Source organism: Sarcophilus harrisii, chromosome X (assembly GCF_902635505.1).
Source record: "Sarcophilus harrisii chromosome X, mSarHar1.11, whole genome shotgun sequence".
Classification (NCBI taxonomy): domain Eukaryota; kingdom Metazoa; phylum Chordata; class Mammalia; order Dasyuromorphia; family Dasyuridae; genus Sarcophilus; species Sarcophilus harrisii.
Genome location: NC_045432.1, coordinates 53,494,143 through 53,516,949, shown reverse-complemented (window position 1 = coordinate 53,516,949; position 22,807 = coordinate 53,494,143). Strand labels below are relative to the sequence as shown.

At 39.7% G+C, this 22,807-nt stretch overlaps 1 protein-coding gene across 1 annotated transcript in view; it reads right to left on the bottom strand.

Moving 5' to 3' along the window:
* GABRA3 (gamma-aminobutyric acid type A receptor subunit alpha3) overlaps positions 1–22,807 on the bottom strand; it is a 142,599-nt gene that overhangs the window by 88,944 nt on the left and 30,848 nt on the right. The window contains exon 2 of the mRNA XM_031945069.1: positions 17,422–17,600. Within this exon, the coding sequence (XP_031800929.1) occupies positions 17,422–17,600 (179 nt within the window). The remainder of the gene's footprint in view (positions 1–17,421; positions 17,601–22,807) is intronic.

Below are 22,807 nucleotides of genomic sequence, written 5' to 3'. Positions count from 1 at the left end.
CCTCTTGTTCCAATTTTTCACCTCTTACCCCACCCCCATCCCCTCCCCTAGATGGCAGGATGACCAGTAGATGTTAAATACATTAAAATATAAATTAGATACACAATAAGTATCCATGACCAAAACGTTATTTTGCTGTACAAAAAGAATCAGACTCTGAATTATTGTACAATTAGCTTGTGAAGGAAATCAAAAATGCAGGTGGGCATAAATATAGGGATTGGGAATTCAATGTAATGGTTTTTACTCATCTCCCAGAGTTCTTTGTCTGGGCATAGCTGGTTCAGTTCATTACTGCTCCATTAGAAATGATTTGGCTGATCTCGTTGCTGAGGATGGCCTGGTCCATCAGAACTGGTCATCATCTAGTATTGTTGTTGAAGTATATAATGATCTCCTGGTCCTGCTCATTTCACTCAGCATCAGTTCGTGTAAGTCTCTCCAGGCCTTTCTGAAATCATCCTGTTGGTCATTTCTTACAGAACAGTAATATTCCATAATATTCATATACCACAATTTATTCAGCCATTCTCCAACTGATGGGCAGCCATTCAGTTTCCAGTTTTTAGCCACTACAAAAAGGGCTGACAAGGCTCTTTTTCAACAGTGAAGTGATTCAGGCCAGTTCCAATGGTCTTCTGAGGAAGGGAGCCATCTGCACCCAGAGAGAGGACTTTGGGGACTGAGTGTAGATCACAACATAGTATTTTTACTTTTTGTTATTGTTTGCTTATATTTTGCTTTCTTTCCCATATTTTTCTTTTTGATCTGATTTTTCTTGTGCAGCATGATAATTGTAGCAATATGTATAGCACGTTTAACATATTGCATTACTCCCTTGGTAGAGGAAGGGGTGAGGGAAAGGAGAAAAAAATCTTGGAACACAAGATTTTGCAAGGGTGAAGGCTGAAAACTTCATATGTTTTCATATGCAAAAATGCACATGTTTTGAAAATAAAAAGCTTTATAAAATATGAGTCATTCCCCAATTGATAAATGGTCAAAGGATATGAACAGGCACCTTTTGGAAGAAGAAATCAAAGAAATGAAATCACAATCATGATTAGAGAAATGCAAATTAAAACAACTCTGAAGTACCATCTCACCCTATGAGACTGGCTAAAATGATAGAAGGAGAAAATGACAAATGTTGGAAGGGACATGTAAAAATTGAGACACTAATACTGTTGATAGAATTGTCCAATGATCCAACGATTTTGGAGACCAATACAGAATTATGTCCAAAGAGTTATAAAACTGTATAAAGCCTTTGACCCAGTAATAATATTAGGTCTATTTCCCAAGGTAATCAGGAAAAAAGGAAAAGAGCCTTTATATTCTAAAATATTTATAGCAGCTCCTTTTGTGGGTGACAAAAACTAGAAATTCAAGAGATGCCCATCAGTTGGGGAATGATTTGACTAAATTGTATTTGATTGTAATACTACTGTGCTATAAAAATGATGAGCTGATTGATTTAAAAAAAAAAAGAACATGGAAAAACATGTATAAAATAATGAAATGAGCAAGACCAAGAGAATGTTGTATACAGTAACAGCAGTATTGTTGATCATTCAAATTAACTACAAAGATGGAATATGTTATCCATCTTTAGGGAAAGAACTAATATATGGAATTATGTATTGTATGGTTCTATAACATGCATATATGTATATATATATATATACACACACACACACACACACACATACTACAAACACACATGCATGCATTTATATCTCTGTATCAAATGTTGGTCTTCTCTAATGAGGAGTTGGGAGAAAAAGAACTTGGTACTCAAAATGTAACAAGAAAATAAACATTTTTTAAAAGAAGGGGTTAAACTTAATGATCTCAAGGGTCCCTTCTAATTCTGGAGTCTCTATGAAGTGACTCACCCACAGTCACACAATAAATGAGGAGGAGAGAGAGCGCCAGCATTTTTTGACCAAGATATCCTACTGTTTTGTTAATAAGAGATGTAATAGAATATTCCCTAAAGATGTTTAGGGAAAGGCTAACTGCCTTCAGGCTAGACTGCACTCACAGCATCTCTAAGAGAAGGCTGCCTTTTTCTTAACAATCCCCTACACAGTGAGAAGACACCTATCAAAGCCTGGCTGTTTGAGAAGTGTTGCCTCAACAAACATTCTGCCTATTTTCTCCCACCAAGTCCTGCGAGGCTATTTAGCAACTGGATACGGCATCCTCTTCAGGGAGAGAGTGAGACAGATTTGGGGAACAAAACATTTATGGCTGATCAACCAGAGCATGTTAGTCCATTTGCTCGCTGTAAGTCATTTTCTTGCTGGATTTCGGTAAAGGCTGGTGTGTAATGGGACTTCAATTTCCAAGCACATCATCTGTCCAATGTGTGCATGTTTGGAATATTCAGAGCACATTTTCTCCAATGAAAAACGTTCAGTCATATGTGGGTTTCTAGGCTAGCCCACAAATGCCTATTTAATCCAGAATATAGCAGAGAAATCTATTAGGACTATTGGTCAGTTACATTATAGACTGTGAGTGTTCACACCCAAATGGGAGCATGAAAGGAAAGTGGGAGAGAAAGCAAAGTAGCTTCTGCCATAGGATCAGAGGTCACTGGCCAGTTTGCAACACTTTGGCTCATCACCTAGAGCAGAAACTCTGCTTGCCTCCTAGAATGCAGAACAGTATTCTTGTTTCTGCCTTAAGTCTTTGTCTTTCTATAGACCTCCTGCATGTACTCTCAACTTCACCTTCATTCTTGATTAGCTTCACTCCAGGATCCTAGCTCTCCCATCTTGCCCTGTTCAACGCCACATGTGACAAAAAGAAACATGGTGTTGATCAGTGGAATAGATTAGGTTCAAGGGACAAAACAGTCAACAAATATAGCAACCTAGTCTTTGACAAACCCAAAGACCACAGCTTTTGGGATAAGAACTTACTGTTTGATAAAAATTGCTGGAAAAATTGGAAACTAATATGGCAGATACTAGGCATTGATCCATACTTAACGCCATACACCAAGATAAGGTCAAAATGGGTTCATGACCTAGGCATAAAGAATGAAATTATTAATAAATTAGAGGAACATAGGATAGTTTACCTCTCAGACCTGTGGAAGGGGAAGGTCTTTATGACCAAAGCAGAACTAGAGATCATTACTGATCACAAAATAGAAAATTTCGATTATACCAAACTGAAAAGTTTTTGTACAAACAAAACTAATGCAGACAAGATTAGAAGGGAAGCAATAAACTGGGAAAATATTTTTACAGTCAAAGGTTCTGATAAAGGCCTCATTTCCAAAATATATAGAGAATTAACTCTAATTTATAAAAAATCAAGCCATTCTCCAATTGAAAAATGGTCAAAGGATATGAACAGACAATTCTCAGATGAAGAAATTGAAACTATTTCTAGTCATATGAAAAGATGCTCCAAGTCATTATTAATCAGAGAAATGCAAATTAAGACAACTCTAAGATACCACTACACACCTGTCAGATTGGCTAAGATGACAGGAAAAAATAATGATGATTGTTGGAGGGGATGCGGGAAAACTGGGACATTGATGCATTGTTGGTGGAGTTGTGAACGAATCCAACCATTTTGGAGAGTAGTTTGGAACTATGCTCAAAAAGTTATCAAACTGTGCATACCCTTTGATCCAGCAGTGTTACTACTGGGATTATATCCCAAAGAGATTATAAAGAAGGGAAAGGGACCTGTATGTGCACGAATGTTTGTGGCAGCCCTTTTTGTAGTGGCTAGAAACTGGAAACTGAATGGATGTCCATCAGTTGGAGAATGGCTGAATAAATTGTGGTATATGAAAATTATGGAATATTACTGTTCTATAAGAAATGACCAACAGGATGATTTCAGAAAGGCCTGGAGAGACTTACACGAACTGATGCTGAGTGAAATGAGCAGGACCAGGAGATCATTATATACTTCAACAACAATACTAGATGATGACCAGTTCTGATGGATCAGGCCATCCTCAGCAACGAGATCAACCAAATCATTTCTAATGGAGCAGTAATGAACTGAACTAGCTATGCCCAGAAAAAGAACTCTGGGAGATGACTAAAAACCATTACATTAAATTCCCAATCCCTATATTTATGCACACATGCATTTTTGATTTCCTTCACAAGCTAATTGTACAATAATTCAGAGTCTGATTCTTTTTGTACAGCAAAATAATGTTTTGGTCATGTATACTTATTGTGTATCTAAGTTATATTTTAATATATTTAACATCTACTGGTCATCCTGCCATCTAGGGGAGGGGGTGGGGGGGTAAGAGGTGAAAAAATTGGAACAAGAGGTTTGGCAATTGTTAATGCTGTAAAGTTACCCATGTATATATCCTGTAAATAAAAGGCTATTAAAAAAAAAAAAAGAAACATGGTGGCATTGTGAACCCCTCAACCCTTGATCAGAGCATGGCCCAAGCTAGCCATCCATGTAAGTGGAATGTATACTAGATGTCTAGGAGGAATTTTATAAACGCATTGTAGTATTCTGGCTTTTAATCCAGTCTGCTCTTCGTTTCCATTTTATGGAAGAGTTTATCCCATTCACATTCACAGTTAAAATGACTAACTCTGTAATTCCTGCCATCTTATTTTCCCCAAGTTATACTTTTCTCTTTCCTTTCCCCCTTTCATTCCTCCTCAGTCTTCCGCTTCTGACCACCACCTCCCTCAATCTGCCCTCCTCTTTTACATCCCTTCACCCCTTTTTTATTCCTTTCCCCTTCTACTTCTGTTCTCCCTAGAAGGAACTTCATAAACTTTATAAATGAGGTCAACTCCTTCATTTTACAGAGTGGGGAAACTGAGGCCAAGAGAGAAAAGAGACTTGTTCAAGTTCACACATGTAGCTAATAGCAGATTGGAGATGAAAACCCCAAAGTCAGTAATATATATGTTGGGGCCTACCTGCCACATATTGATTTAAAAATTAGCACATACACACCTAGACAGAATAAAGACCTTGTTTCTTCATGCTCATGGTTGCATGTATGTGAAAAAGTGTTGTCTGTTCACCGTCTTGGTCAGGCCTTGCAATTAAGTCCACATACCACACATTAGATGGGAGCTTGGCAATTGGAGAGCAGGGAGAATGAGAGGGCCTAGTTGAAATAGATAACAGAAGACCTGAGATTTGGAAACACTAAATGGAGAAGATCACTGTCCTTGGACAGAAGATACAGGCAAAAAAGTGCCAAGATCAGAAATCTAATCATTGGGGAAAGGAGAAAAGAGGTAGGAAGTTATAGGAAGCATTTAGAAGTGAGATTTCTGGCCGAGTCCTACTAACAGACAACAGATGAAGGCAGCTCCTCTTTGTATCTGACATCTCATAGGAACCACCCAAGGCAGCTGATCAAGAAAGCAGCACATCAAAAGAAAATATCAGAAGGCCTCTATACATAAATTCGGTCATAATATCCAAGTAACTGAACCCCCAGCAGGACAAGCCAAGAAAGTAGATGGTTTTTCCAAGAGATATAACCACAAGAGCTACAACAAGAATAACATGGCACTGAGGATTCTACTTCCAGCATACATGGAGACCAAAAAAGGTATTTTGAAGTGAGTAGCAACCAATGTGCTGCTTATGTTTCCTCTAGTGTCAAGTACCAGTCATGTCTATGTAAAAACACAAGTCAATTTTCCTTGGAGATGATTTCATAAGTATAAAGATTTTGTGGTTCAGGACTCATGAATGACAGGACTTTCTTGGAGAAGAGACAGTGAAGGGCTAGAGGCATACCTCACTGCTCTCTAGGCATACAGGTAGAATAAAACAGTCCTTGGAAGTGTAGAAGGAATTCTTTAAAGAGAAAACAGAGGGGAAAGAGTCAGAAAAGGCACAGAAGAAGCATAACCACCTTATGTCAGGAGCCTAGAGGGATGAAAGCATAGAGAAAGGTGGACTGCTGAACATTTTGGATCATAGAATAGGTTGAAGGCTTTTCCTGTGACTGAAGAGGTGGAATCTTGTAAGAAGAAATGGCTTCTTGAACTCCCACATGAGGGGATATACAAGTGCCACCAGAAGAAAAGTCAGCCAATAACAGTCAGAGTAAGAGATTGTATGTCAACCTAACATTATCTCAGTCACATTCAACTCGTTGTGACCCCATTTGGGATTTTCTTGGCAAAGATACTAGAGTGGCTTGCCATACCTTCTCTAGTTCATTTTAGACGTGAGGAACTGAGGCAAATAGTATTCAGTGACTTGCCAAGGGTCACCCAGTTAGTAAGTGTCTGAAACCAAATTTAACTTAGAAAAATGAGTCTTCCTGACATCAGGCCCAGTATTCTATCCCCTGCATCATGCAGCTGCCCACAGACCTGACATAACTATGGCTTAAAACATGATATCTCACTCAAAGATCAAATGTACATGTCAAAAACCAGGAAAATATATTTGCCTGGAATCTTACAAAGCTGATTCAGTGGGATTTAAATTAAAAATGAAAGGTAAGGCAGGGAAAACTCCCCCCATATATCTGCTAAGCCAGGTACGACAGAGAGAATCAGGTATAACATTATTTTTTTTTACCAGACCATCTCAGTGAGAGAAGCTACTGGTATAGAATTCCTACTACCAATACAGATAAGTATCTCTTCTGTAACTTATGTCTTAGAAGTATAACATTAGGAAAAGAAAAGCAGCAGAGAGGACCAATAATTCAACAGACATAATAAAAGAACCTGTAATAAAACCCAGAATCTCATCTATCAGTGTGACATAATAAATAGAATGCTGAACTTGGAATATGGAAGACCTAAGTTCAGGGTCCACTTCTGATGTCAACTATATAAGTGCGGGCTAGTCAGTTAATCTCTGGGAGCCTCAGTTTCCTCATCTAAAAACTGGAAATTATACTACCCATAGGATCTATCTTCACAGGGTTGTTTTAAGGATCAAATTAGATAATAAAATGCTTTGCAAAATTTAATGGGTAAATGTCAGTTATTATTGTTCAGTCTTGCAGTCACGTCTAACTCTTTGTGACCCTACTTGGGTTTCTTTTCCTTGGCAAAAATACTGGAGTGGTTTGCCATTTCTTTTTCCAATTAGCTACTACTTTATTGTATCTACAAATAAATATGGAACTATGGATTATAAACAAGATAAGTGGAGACCTTTAAAAATAAGGGAAATATTTTCCCTAATAAAGTATAAAGATTTTGTAGGACAGGACTCATGTATAGGATATATCTAAGGAAGACTATTCAAATAAAACCAGACAAAAAAGACAATGCAGCACCATTGCCTTGTATAAATACAGCTAGAATTTATGTATTATGTGATGGCTCGCAATGAACCTTACAATATCTCATCTGATTCTTACAATAACACAGAGATAGGTGTTGCTACTATTATCTCCTATTTATATATGAGAAAGAAATTAGATGACTTGCCCAGGTTCCCATAGCTAGTAAATATCTGAGGGCAGATTTAAGCTCAGGTCTTATCTACCTCTACAAAGTCAAACTCACAAGGAACTCTAAGAACCGAAGTAGAGAAGCAAAGTAGAACGCATTCATGCGAGAGTATCAATGGATGGATAAACAGAAGGCATGTTGTGGTAGAAATATATTGCACATCACCCATCCAGAAGGATGAAATAGATGAATATTTCGGAAAACAGGCCATAAACCAGAATGGAAACACAATATAGTTGTGATGTAGGACTTCAGCTATCCAAATGAAGTGTGTGAGAGTCATGGTTCATAATTTGAAAGAATTCAAAGAGATTCTCTTCTAGTCACAAAAGAGGTTATTTCCACTATAGCTGACAGGCTAGTCTTTAAAGGGAATTGAGAAAACTAAAAATAGTTTGGGGAAAGCCTTATGTACTGAATATTTAGGGCTTGGCCAGCAGGCTAAACATCTACAAGGTTATAAAATGTAAAAGAGAAATAAGGAAGTAGCCAGGATGACTTTTCATCTAGGTAAGGAAAGGGATGACTTTCAGCAAGGTCAACTAGACAGGATGGGTTTTTTTTTCTTCAGAGAACAAATAAGGAACAACAGATAAGCCATTTTATTGTTCCACATTCCTTAACTGAGTATGCAGTTTTGAGTAGACCCTCAGATCTGACCCATCACAGACATCTGCTGAAGTCCTCACTATTTCAGAAATGGGTCAACTAAGAAACTGTTCACTTGCCTTAATGATAATTTGTGTTCTTTAAAGGGTAGAGGAAGCAACAAGAGGAAATGTTACCCAATACCGTTCTCAGCAACAAGGAGAAGCTAGTTGCTGGGATGAGAATGAAGACACTCTCATTAAGAAGAAATCCATCCATCTTAGCCTCCTTCTCAACTTTGCTCTCTCCTTCCCTTTCATAAACTCTGACATGACACCTAGATTTTTTAGAGAGCATGTTTCACTAATATGGCAGAAACTAGGCATTGATCCATACTTAACACCGTACACTAAGATAAGGTCAAAATGGGTTCATGACCTAGGCATAAAGAATGAAATTATTAATAAATTAGAGGAACACAGGATAGTTTACCTCTCAGACCTGTGGAAAGGGAAGGTCTTTATGACCAAAGAAGAACTAGAGATCATTACTGATCACAAAATAGAAAATTTCGATTATACCAAACTGAAAAGTTTTTGTACAAACAAAACTAATGCAGACAAGATTAGAAGGGAAGCAATAAACTGGGAAAATATTTTTACAGTCAAAGGTTCTGATAAAGGCCTCATTTCCAAAATATATAATTAACTCTAATTTATAAAAAATCAAGCCATTCTCCAATTGAAAAATGGTCAAAGAATATTAACAGACAATTCTCAGATGAAGAAACTGAAACTATCTCTAGTCATATGAAAAGATGCTCCAAGTCATTATTAATCAGAGAAATGCAAATTAAGACAACTCTAAGATACCACTACACACCTGTCAGATTGGCTAAGATGACAGGAAAAAATAATGATGATTGTTGGAGGGGATGCGGGAAAACTGGGACATTGATTCATTGTTGGTGGAGTTGTGAACGAATCCAACCATTTTGGAGAATAGTTTGGAACTATGCTCAAAAAGTTATCAAACTGTGCATACCCTTTGATCCAGCAGTGTTACTACTGGGATTATATCCCAAAGAGATTATAAAGAAGGGAAAGGGACCTGTATGTGCACGAATATTTGTGGCAGCCCTCTTTGTAGTGGCTAGAAACTGGAAACTGAGTGGATGCCCATCAGTTGGAGAATGGCTGAATAAATTGTGGTATATGAATATTATGGAATATTACTGTTCTGTAAGAAACGACCAACAGGATAATTTCAGAAAGGCCTGGAGAGACTTACATGAACTGATGCTGAGTGAAATGAGCAGGACCAGGAGATCATTATATACTTCAACAACAATACTAGTTGTTCAGAACCAGTTCTGATGGACCAGGCCATCCTCAGCAACGAGATCAACCAAATCATTTCCAATGGAGCAGTAATGAACTGAACCAGCTACGCCCAGAGAAAGAACTCTGGGAGATGACTAAAAACCATTACATTGAATCCCCAATCCCTATATTTATGCCCACCTGCATTTTTGATTTCCTTCACAAGCTAATTGTACAATATTTCAGAGTCTGATTCTTTTTGTACAGCAAAATAATGTTTTGGTCATGTATACTTATTGTGTATCTAATTTATATTTTAATATATTTAACATCTACTGGTCATCCTGCCATCTAGGGGGGGGGGGGGTAAGAGGTGAAAAATTGGAACAAGAGGTTTGGCAATTGTTAATGCTGTAAAGTTACCCATGCATATATCCTGTAAATAAAAGGCTATTAAATAAATTTAAAAAAAAAAAAAGGAATTAATGAAAAAAAATGCAAAAAAAAAAAAAAAGAGAGCATGTTTCAGGGGTTCAAAGAAAGTACGGATATTAACCCATGGTCTAAACTTCTATAAGGAAGTACAATGCCAGAAAAATGGGAAGATCTCAAGAAATCCCACAGACAAGCTAAACAATTTCCCAAGGGGAAGAAAATAATATATTCTCTAAAGAGACCAATATTGAGGCATAAAGTTAAAGACCAACTTAGGTTTTTAAAGGACATATCTATATCTATGGAAGATTTAAAAGACATATATATGGAAGATATATACAAGATATAAACAAGATAAGGAAAAGAATAATATAAAAGAGAAGTACCAGGAAGACTAAAGCTCAGGGTGAACTGGAAAGGCCATAAATGCAAAGGACAACTAAAAGACCTTTTTCTATATTATAGGCAAGAAAAACAGAGATTGACCAAAGAAGACAATGGTTCAGGTTCAGGGTGGATAAACAATGATAATGTACGATGGTGAAAAGGAAGAACTACTCAATTCATATTTTGCTTTGATTTTCTCTGCCAAGGAAAACGATTTTCAGGACTAAGAAGGATGGAAAAGGTTTTTACTATATAGATGATACAGAGTAAATGAGGAAATGGCAAGAGCAATTAATTGCCTTTTTGAGTTCAAGTCACCAAAGGTTGGATAAACCTCAAGGTGATGGATGGATATTATTACAGTCATGCTGATGATTTTTTAAAAATCACATGGACCAGAAGAAAAAGCTGCACGACTTTGAAACTGTCCCAGTTTTCAAAATAAAGAACAGAATGGAAACTTCAAACAAGTCAGTGGACTTGATTTCCAATCTAGACAAAACTGTGGGATGGGATTCCAATGTGAACATTAGAAAATTAAATTATTATCACTAAAAACCAGTATGACTTCATTGAGACAGTTCATATCAGACTAACCTCCTCTTTCTTTTTTTTTTTAATTATAGCTTTTTATTTACAAGATATACGCATGGGCAATTTGTCAGCATCAACAATTACAAAACCTTTTGTTCCAACTTTTCCCCTTCTTCCCCTCCCCCCCCCAGATGGCAGGTTGACCAATACATGTTAAATATGTTAAAGTATATGTTAAATACAATATATGTATACACGTCCAAACAGTTATGTTGCTGCACAAGAAGAATCAGACTATAATTTACAATTACCCTGTGAAGGAAATCAAAAATGCAGGCAGACAAAAACAGAGGGATTGGAAATGCTGCAAAGTGGTTCACACTCATTCCCCAGAGTTCTTTCACTGGGTATAGCTGGTTCTATTCATTATTGAACAAATGGAACTGATTCGGTTCATCTCATGGTTGAAGAGAGCCACGTCCATCAGAATTGATCATCATATAGTATAGTTGTTGAAGTATATAATGATCTCCTGGTCCTGCTCATTTCAGTCAGCATCAGTTCCTGTCAGTCTCTCCAGGCCTTTCTGAAATCATCCTGCTGCTCATTTCTTACAAAATAATAATATTACATAACATTCATATACCGCAATTTATTCAGCCATTTGCCAATTGATGGGCATCCACTCATTTTCCAGTTTCTGGCCACTACAAAAAGGGCTGCCACAAACATTCTTGCACATGCAGGTCCCTTTCCCTTCTTTAAAATCTCTTTGGGATATAAGCCCAGTAGTAACACTGCGGGATCAAAGGGTATGCACAGTGTTTGATAACTTTTTGAGCATCGTTCCAAATTGCTCTCCAGAATGCCTGGATGTATTCACAATTCCACCACCAATATATCAGTGTCTCAGTTTTCCCACATCCCCTCCAACATTTGTCATTACCTTTTCCTGTCATCCTAGCCAACCTGAGAGGGGTGTAGTGGTATCTCAGAGTTGTTTTAATTTGCATTTCTCTAATTAATAACAACTTGGAACATCTTTTCATATGGCTAGAAATAGTTTCAATTTCTACATCTGAAAATTGTCTGTTCATATCCTTTGACCATTTATCAATTTAACCTCCTCTTTCTAGTAGCAGGGTCTCAAAACTAAGAGCTCAGGGAAGTGCCATGGCAGTCATAAACTACTTTCTTGAAACGTAGAGATGCTAAACCTCTCATACTATCCTTCTGTACAAGATAGTACAGAGGAATTAAATCAGAGGACCTGGAATCAATAATCCAGGTTCTGCTATTTACTGAGGTGTGAACTTGGAAAAGTGACAACTGCTCTAACCTTCATTTTCCTCACTTACTTTCATTTTCCTCACTTACAAGTGAATATGCTGCACATGATACCTTAAAGATTTCTCCCACTTCTAAATCTTATAAGATAAAAAGATATAGGCTAGAAAACAGTACAATCAGGTGAGTCTGGAACTGCTTGGGTAGTCATAATGAATGAATATTATCTAGAGGGAAGGGTTCAAATCCAGAGATTAGTAATTAGCCCTATGGTTGTGGTCATTTTTGGCAAAGGCTTGAAGGCACAAATGGCATAAGTATCTGATTTCCTGATGATCTGAAACTGGGCCAGTTAGGTAAAAGATTGAATCCAGAAATATCTCAAGTTAGAAAAATGGGCCAAATATGGATGGATGGAATTGAATAGAGATAAATGCAAAGTCTTATACTTAGGATCAAAAAGCCAATGACACAAGTACAGGAAGAGGATGTAGAGCTAGATAAGAAATAGTGTGAAAAAGAAGGAGTTTTAAGTAAACTTCAGCTCAAGTTGACAGTTGAGTTGTGACAATAGAAAAAGAAAAGTTAATATAGTCTTTAGCTACATTATAGAAATACCAGTTTCATAAATAAGGGACATGGCATTTTCTGTGTATTCTGCCTTTCTCAAACATCATTTGGAGTAATGTATTCAGTTCTAGGAGACGCATTTTAGAAAAATGTTATAAGTCAGGATACTACTAGATTTAGAAGAGCTTGAGTTGGTGAGTAGAACCAAGAGAACATTGTACACAGCAACAACGGGATTATGTGATCAACTGTGATGGACTTGGCTCTTTTCAACAATGAGGTGATTCAGGCCAATTCCAATAGACATATGAGGAAGAGTGCCATCTGCATCCAGAGAGAGGACTATGGGAACTGAATGTGGATCACAACATAGTATTTTTACTTTTTTCATTGTTGCTTATTTTCTCTTTTGTTTTTTTTCCTCTCGTGTTTTTTCCCTTTTGATCTGATTTTTCTTGTGCAGCACAATAAATGTGACACTACGTTTAGAAGAATTACACACGTTTAACTTGTACTCGATTACTTATTGTCTAGGGGAGGGGAGGAGAGAGGGAGAAAAATTTGGAACATAAAAGTTTTGTAAGAGTGAACTTTGGAAACTATCTTTGCATGTATTTTGAAAAATAAAAAGCTATCATTATAAATTAAAAAAAGAATAGCTTGAGTTAATCTCCCTCCATCCACACATCAACAATCAGGGCTATTGTGAGTCCAATAGGGTATTTTGAGTTAATTTTGACCCTAGGGTAGATTATCCAGAAACTCAAGTCACACTGGGCCCCTTTAGGCAAGGAATATATAACAAATTACTCCATGGGTCAAGAGGAAAACTTTTAAAACACCCATGGTCCTTGCAGGATGCTTTTGCCTTCTTGGGGCTGCCTTTGAATGCATTTTTTAATGTTTTCTCTAAACTCTTAGGATCCATATGGTCCATTTTTACCCGCTGTGGGAATCACTCCCAGGACAAAAAGACCTCGACAGATGAGGGTGGAGGCAGAGGAAAATGACCAGGATGACGAGGAGACTTATGACCGTGCCATAGGAGAGTGAATGAGCGAAATGGGGATGTTTAGCACAGAGAAGAGTTAGAGAAAATGTATTTAAATATTTAAAGGCCTGTCAAGTGAAGAGATTTTGGATTTATTCTGCTTGATTCCAAAGGGCAGAACAAAGAAAATGGAAGCTGCAGAGAGACAGATTGCAGGGTAGATGGAAGAGAAAATTTCCTAATAAAAAAAACTATCCAAAATAGAAGGGCTACCTCCAGAGGTAGCGTGTAGAGGGCTGAAACTATTAGATTGATGCACTCAGGTCATGACTGCTGAGCGCTTGAGGCTAACTACTGATTGGACAATACTCTATGGGCATATGCTTAGAAAATGGTCCTTTCCACTATCCGTACTGGCTCAATGATTGGCGTATAGAGGATTGTAGGAGGGACTAAGGGGTGGAATAAGATGAGCGAGGGACACACTCTCGGCTGTAGACAAGGGAGAAGGCGATCCGAGATCTGCTTCCATCCTGTTCAATCCTGTGTCTAAGACCAAGAATAAAGACTGAGGACTTTTGCTTATCTTGACTCTAGCTGATTCTGGGGTGTCCTGGGTGCTAGCATGGTCGTCACAGTAGCGAATTCTCTTTTACTGGAAGGAAGCAAGACAAAGCTGTAAGCCTGCTTCTCGGGAATATTGGAGCTAGGCCCTGCTAGGATGAACCCCTGAAAACCCTTCCAACCCACACTAATAAGGTCCATAAATGTGTATGTCCTTGATTCAAAATGGGTTCAAACTAATAGCATGAAATATAATGGACATTTAATGTAAAATCATGTATTTAGAGGCTAAAGATCCATTTCATAATTCCAGAAAGTAAAAGAAATGGCTTGATGGCAGTTTGCATGAGGGAAAAGGCCAAAGGGTTTTGGTAGATTATGAGCTCAATATGAGTCAACCATGGATTAGAGTTACTACCAAAAAGATCTGATGCCAATTAAAACTTTAGTGTCTAGAACAAAGGAGGTGATGGTCTCTCCCTTCTGTGCTCAGTGTAAAAAGGCAGGCCATATCTACACTATCCTATTTACCTCCAGGCATTACACCTTTAAGAACAAATGAGGGGCAGCTAGATGGTGTAGTAGACTGAGCACCAGCCCTGAAGTCATGAAGACCTAAGTTTCAATCCAGCCTGACACTTACTAGCTGTGTGACCCCGAGCAAGTCACTTTGCCCCATTTGCCTCCCCTAAAAAAGAACCAAAAAAGAAAAAGGATAGAAATGTCCCAAAAGGGGGGGGGGGTGGTGTGTGTGATAATAATGTGTCATATCAGGATGTGGTTGAAAAAAATTTAGAGATGCTAGTCTTGAGATCCCTATCAAGGGAAGCATTCACACAATGACTGGATATCTACTGTCAGATATAGATATGGAATAGATTATATTCCTGAAATAAAGTGGCCCCCTTTTCATTCTGAAGGTATATGACCAGACAGTCCCAAACAGAATCAACTGGCTTGGTTTCAATTCAATCTGTGTTTTCATTCCCATTATCTTCCAGATGAGTTAGCTAGGTGAGTTCTAGGAGATGCAGATGATAAACTCCCTGAGGGCAATCATTATCTTTTATTCATCCGAATACCTTTCATAGGCTTTGAACAGAGTAGGGAATACATAAACATAGGCTGACTGATTGATTGATTAAAGGCAGCCCAGAAAGCTATTTACCAAACTACCAGATTTGGGGGATGAGGGGAGGAACAAGAGAGAAAATGGTTTTTCTACAACGTGAGAAATTTCTAAAGTACAGCCAGAAAAAATAAATCTCTGAAATTGTATTAAAAAAATCAAACCATTAGCTTGTATCCTACAGACCTGAGATTTCCTTCGGCTCCCCAGGCCCTTTTTTTTTTTCTTATGCAATCACAAGAGTCAAGTCATCTAGCATTCTACACAATCCAAGGTCAACCTTCCAGCAAGCTCAATCTCCATTCAGAGCACACAGCCTAAACCTGGAAATAAACCTAAAGAGGCCCCCTTTCTCAAGATCATGTACCTTCTTTCTGATGGCTGCCCTCAGACCTTTATTGATTCATTTTAAACTATGCAATTTTAAGCTTGTTTGGGTTGGGGTGTTTTTTCCTTTTAACTTAAATTTATTAGCAGCAGAAGGGAGCATGGGAGGATGGGCTACCAGAAACAGATGTAATAATGGCAATGAAAAGTGACGGGTGCCTATCTGGCATCCGGGAAAGAGACAAACACCAAAAAGCAGACACAAACCTGTATTACTGCACAATGCAATTGGCAAGCGATTTACACCGATTCTGTTTCACTCAGCGGGCAGTAATTAAACACCTCCTACGAGCACAACAGCATGGTGTGATGCTAACAGTCAGATTAGGGGTCAAGAAGACCTGGGTTCAAGTCTCCGCTCTGAAACACATTCATGACAGGGCAAATTGATTGCCTTTTTCAATAATCTGGGAAAACTCTCTGAGACAATACAGTTGCAACAGTTGCTTTCTTCAGCAGGACCTCCCTACACAAAGGAAACCACAGATCTAGGTTTGTTTTTTGTTTGGTTTGGTTTTTTAATGTGCCAGGCACTGTCCCAGTTGTTAGGACTATAAAGGCAAAAACAAGTGCCCCTGCTCTCAAAAAGCAGTAGTGGTACCCTGAGGATGTACCCGAGTCATCGTTTAAAACAATAAAAAAGTGAAAAAGTGTTCAATGTCTTCTGTTTGTAAAAATTTAGACAGAGGTGACTCCCAAACTGAGCCAGGAATGCTAAGAGGTGGAGGTATATGTGCATATATGTATGTGTGTTTATCCACATATGTACATACATAATGTATCTATGTGTATAGATAGGTATAAACCAAAAATAATACAAAGAGGGAGAGCATTCCACACATGGAGGACAGCCTTTACTGAAATACAGCAAGAAAATGACTTACCGGTCTAGTATTACATCTTCCATCAAACTTCCTTTAGGTTCTCCCATCTGGCCCCCTCCTCCCAGCCTGAGCAACCCAATACTTGACTACCCCCTCTCATGGCATAGAACATATTCCTCTTTGGTAAAGTGTATGCTCATCATGTACCCATTAGCCTGTAAGCTCCTTGAGGACAAGAAGTGGTTTTTTTTTTTCAGTTAAGCACTTATTTGTTCTCTCTCCAACTCCCTCTCCCCAAAAAACTTTTGTTTTCATTCATCTTCATTTCCAAACTCTAAAGTGCCTTTCTCTTCTGGTTGGCATTCAACAAACATTGGATGGATGGATGGAATGAAATGGACCTGAAGTAGAATAAATAATCCTTTAAAGATCTGAAGTATTTTTAGGGAAGCATGGGAAACTTAAGATAATAAATGTATCCTCTAAATATCTGGAATCACGCAATAATAGCCCAAGATTGCATCATTATATCATACTGAAATATTCTAAAGGGGAAAGGAAAAGAGCCAGGAGCATACTGTAATAGCAGTAATGTTCCCAAACGTTGGGATTTTTTTGTTGGTTTGTTTTCTTGGGGGGTTTTTTGTAACCAACCTTTAGCTCCCAAGGACAAGTTGCCACAAAATTCACAGATTTGTCACTTTGGGGAAAAAATCCAATTCTACAGTTTTACAATTTTTCAGTCCTCCAGTCCAAACTTTCTGACAATCCCACAGAATAACACGTTGATCTTGAGGGCTTATGTTGGCTCTTTCTGTGACCCAGAAAGACCCAGAGGTGAAGACTTAGGGCAACCAATAATGGAAGTTTCATGTCCCCCTCCACCAATGGCTAATGGTTGGCAGAATGCCCTAAGAAGACTACTGACTGCAGTCCTTACCCGCCAATGTCCTGCTTCACAAACTCTCCTGGTTCTTTCCGTTCTTGCCCAGTTCCAGTTGGGAGAGTGGCCAGAATGAGGAGAAGCCCAAGGCTAGTAACCCATATGGAAGGAATTCCTGGGAACTTCATCTTCTCAGGGAAAAGCATGGAAAGGCCTGTATGAGAAAAGCTTGAGAGCTGGGAAAAGGAAGAGAGATAGACAAGAGAGAAAAAACAGGGAGATCAATATTCAATTCCATTTGAATCTTCCCGTTTCTATGGCAGCCCAGTTACCAAATTATCAGCTCCCCAGTCTCCTCTTTTTCCCAACTTGTCATTTAAAAAATAGTTCCTGCCAAAGGTAATTAGATCTTGAAATCCCAGTATCACCCACTTTATTTCCAATAGGGTCCCACCAGCACATATAAGATCCTTCCTTCGCTCACCTAAAGAAGCTACAGTGGGCTAATGGAGTGCTTTCTGAACTGCAAACAGGGAGACTGAGGCACTAGCCTCACATCCACTGCCTTGAGCAAACTATTTCACTTCACTGGGTTTCTATTTTTTTACCTTCAGAATAAAGAAGCAGATGGTCTGACATTTATGAAATTCATAGACTGAATCCACAGAACATCCAAATATTCAAGTGAAAAAGTCAGCAACCTCAGTGTTCTGCCTATGCTAGGATAAACAGCTAGATATTTCCAAATCATGAAATGCCAGCTTAAATGAGACCTGAGTCACTTGAGAGATGACCTTTTCCCCTTAAATTTAACTCTTAAATTTGAAACTTTTATGTAGCTTTTGAAAGGTAGAAGCATAGAATGACTAACTCATATCATTGCCTATACTGGGAATACCCTTAGCCCCATCTTTGCCTGCTGAGCTCGACCTCCAAAAATGCCACTTCCAGGAAGGCATCCCTTCTTGCAGCTTTTCCTTAGCACAGATTTAGAGCTGACAAGGACTTAGCCAACTCCCTCTGTAGTCAAGAAACTTGCCCAACATGACTCGTGTACTAAGCCAGAAGTGGTCCTTTAACTTCAAATCCAGCATTCTCCACTGCATCACAGTGCCTCTCTCTAAACTCTCAAGGTACTTAATTTGTCCTGCCTCTTTATGGATTCAGCACATTTTACTTTCTGGTACTATACCAATAGGGTAAACAAACTAATATTGGAGAAGACTACTTCCAAATATAAGCTTTACTCCTAAAATGAGACTGAACTCTCTGTGTATATATGTGTGTGTGTGTGTGTATACACACATATGTTCATAACAAAATAATAATATAGATAGGCATATGCCAAAATTAATACAAAGTTACTTTATAAAAACACTACCTTGTTTTTAAGGCACCTTGTTTTATTTGTTCTTTAAAAGATTTTTCACAGTTTTTATTCGCATTATGTTTATATTTGTTGTTATACACTTATACCCATAGCACTTTGAGATCTGAAAAGCATTTTATATCTATTATCTAATGTGTTCCTCAGTACAACCCTGTGATGTGAATGCTGTTTTGTCTCCAATTTTACAACCGAGGACACTGAGGCAGAGAGAGGCTAAAGGACTTCCCCAGTGCCAAAGTGTACTAGGTCTGGACTGTACCTGATTTGACACAGCTAAACTCAGACCTGGGAGAAATCCCTTGGGCTGTGGGCACCCTTTGGCTGGAGGCTCGGGTTTGCTGATAACTGTCAGCTGGAGCTGCCTTTGCCCCACATCTCGCTGAGGACCTTCCTTGTATGCAAATATTGTTCCTGTTGGCTCGGGGTCACATTCCCAGTTGCAGGCCTCCGGAATCTTGGGATAGTTTTGGAGGGAAGTGGAAGCCTGGCTTAGGTCCAGAATCCCCTGCGTGTTTTAGGGCCCATGGGGAAGGAGGGAAGGATGCTGAAGGTGCCAGCTGAGCAACACGAGGCAGCCTACAGTCAGCCCCACAATTAGGAGCTACCGGCCAGAATGGGACAGGTGACAGAGGTGAGAAGGAGGTCTGAAGCTCTGGCCGAGTGCAGCTGAGGTATGGTGGGGATCTGTCAAGAGCTGAAAGAGACAGCTCGGCCAGACAATGAATATAGCTAGCCCAGAGGGAAAGCCCCGGGGCCTGCCCTCAGCAAAGGGGAAGCAGGCAATTTTGTCTTCAGTAGCCTGTGCCCCTAGAGGCAGGCTCCCTCAAAGCTCAGTCTGGGCTGGGGAGGGGACAGATGATCTGAAGGAGAATGATTGGCTGTGAGGAATTGAAGGGGGTAGGGAAGCTGGCTAAAAGCTTTTGGGATGGAGAGACAAAGAGACACACAAAGACAGGGGGAATATGGGAATGAACAGAGGAAAGAGATGAGGCTATTTATTAAATGCTTACTATGTACCAGGAGCCGGGCGTACAAAGCCAAGCAAAGCAGCCCCTGTCCTCAAGGAGCTTCCTTTCCAATGGGGCCTTTGAGAAGATTCAGGAGTCTCTCACACAAGAAATTCTTAGAACTCAGCCTTTCTCTTCACACAGCCAGTGTGAGGTCCTTGGCATAGGGTAGGGGCAACCCCTTCAGCTCCCGATGAGGTGGGGATGATTGTTGCTCCCCTTCAGTAAAACTTAGGATCAAACAATACCAGCTGATGGAAGAAGCAAAGGGAAGTAGGCAGGAGGAAAATTGTGCCTCTGCCCCCACCCAGGCTTTCTGGAGGCTGTTATAGACTGGTGGGAGAATTAATAGCATGCCCCCAAATCCTTTGGGAAAAATCCCCTAGCCTCAGTTGCCTGGAAATCTATCAGTTTAGGCAATCATTTGAGTTAATGGTCAAATTAGTTAATGGCCTATGACCCCCAACATCTAGCCAAGATCCATCCTGAAGGACTGGGAAGTTTCTCATCCTTGGGAGAAGCCCAGAGCTCCAGGACTTGGAAGCCAGAAGGGTTGCTCAGAGGCCATTTGGTTCAAAGGTTGTTAAGCCTTGGCGTGCCCTAGACCTGTTCAGCAACTTGGAGAAACCTGCAGATCCTTTCCTGGAATGGTGTGTTGAATACATGAAATAAGTAGAATTACAGAGGAAACCAACTCTACCAATGAGGTGTTAGCAGGGCAAAAACATGCTCACGGGCCCCACGTTAAGAACACTCCCTATCAAGTCCAAAGCCTTCATTTTACAGATGGTAAAGCCAAGCACCAGAGAGGAGTTGATTTGCCTAAAGTCACAACACTCCACAACAGCTGAGCTGCAACTCTCGCCCCAATGCATCCCAGAATTAGAGCTGAAAGGCTCGTTTTAGAGGTCAGGAAGTTCAACCTCTCATTTACAGATGAGGAAACCAAGGTATAAAGACATCAAGAAGCTCAACCCTCTCTCTTTTACAGATAAGGAAACTGAGGCATAAAGATCAAGCTCAACCTTCTCATTTACAATTAAGTAAACAGGCATATAGATGTCAAAAAGCTCAACCCCCTCTTATTTACAGATAAGGAAACTGAGGGATAAAGATCATATAACTAGTGTCAAAGCTGGAATTTGAACCTAGGTCTCCTTGTCCAGTGCTCTATCCGCTATGGCACGTCGCCTTCCATCATACCTTTCTTTACCAATTTCCAATCTTAGTTCAGGTCCCTCAGTGCTCCTGAGAATCACCCATTTGTACCCATCACTGTATAATTTATGAGGCTCTTACCCATACATTAACTAATTTGCTCCTCCCAACAATCCTATGAAGTCAGACAGGGATTGTGGTCATTTTACACATAGAAAGACCAAGGCTCCTAAAGTAGCAGTAGTTTATATTTCCATAAATCATGAAGAAAACAAAGTTCTTTTCTGGGTATGACTCCAGGAAATTGGTATTTCCATTTACAAATAAGGAAACTGAAGCTCAGATGACTTTCCTAAACCTTACAATAAACATCTGAGCCAGCTGACATGAGTCATGTGACTAAGTCCAGGGCTCTTTTCACTACAGGGGCAGTATGCTAGGTGATAATGAGTTAATTTGCTCAGCAACGCTCTACTAAAGTGTCATCTAGCTAACATGTTCTTCCTCCCAGGTCAGATGAGGATGCCATTCCGATGTGAAGGTCCAGTAGTGACTTTGATGGTGGAAGTTCAGGCACTATGACAGGCAAAGAGGGAGAGAGAAAAAGAAAAGAGAGACAGAGAAAGAAAGGGAGGGAGAGACAGAGGCAGAGAGACAGGGAGAGGCTTTGGATCAGGCTGCTTCTTCCTACTCTGCTCAGCAGTGCAAAGGACCGACAGGCTCTAGCCCTGGCTCTGGGCAGATGTCTCATGCTGGAAATGACAGTGCTGCAAAGCTGAGCAATATTGGTAAAACACATACAAACCGGGACTAAAGGATTTCAACAGTCTGCTACAGCCATCTAAGGAGGCCCAAGCCCCAGAGCCCTTGCACCCACAGTGTTCTGGCTTCAGCCAAAGCCAATAATCCTCTCTACTTCCTGCTGCCTGTCTTAACCCTAATTCCCCTCCCAACAGCTCCACAATTGAAGCTTAATTTCAAAGATCAAGAAACTAAGACAAATCCCTATTTGATAGGTGAGGCTGGATAGTGAGCTGTTTAAAGGGCCCTGGGCCCAAAGGAGCCTGTTCTCCCCAAGGCCTCCTTGTAGCCCCATATCCTGAGATGCCCAAAGCAGGACCTGCCAGTCCCTGGAGACCATACACTGAAGGAACCACCCTCCTCCTTCCCTCTGTAGTCTTCTGACCACCTGTGATCGTCAGAAACTAAACCACCCCCACAGGTAACTGGGAGGTGGGATTCCGGCTAAGCAATGATGCTGCACTTATTTCAGAAGCATCCTACTGTAATGCCGGAGAAACTGAGGCAGAAGAGAGATTAGAGAGTTTTTTAATATTTTATTAATTGGAGAGTATAATTGACTGGGCAGGACTCTCGTCTCTAATTATCCAGTCAGACAGAGATAAAGATATACTGGGACCAAGGAAACTATGATGGTCCCAGGGCTGGAGGAGACTGTCATCTCAAAGAATCCAGGGTCCAGCATCTAGCATCCAGCCTCCAGCGATGAATGGGAGAACCCCAACTTCTTAAATACCTTTTCTCTAAACAAAGGAAGGGGTAAGAAGTGCGGGGAAACTTCTGTCAGGATGGGGGAGGCCATAAATCCTAAAAACCCAGAGACAGGATGTCTGAATACACAGAAATAAAGATGTCAGTGAAGTATCTTGGGATATTTCAGAGGGATAGTGTAAATTCTTGAGGACAGAAAAGAGTCAAGAGGTCTACTCTCTTGTTTATCTTGCTTGCATTAACAATTTACAACCCTAGAGCAAATGGTCCTCAGTCTTAATGGACCAGAGGGGGAGTTTTACAGCTTAGGGGATTGAGACAGAACAGTTAAGGAAACTGAGACAAGGGAAACTGAGTCAGGACAGTTAAAGAGACT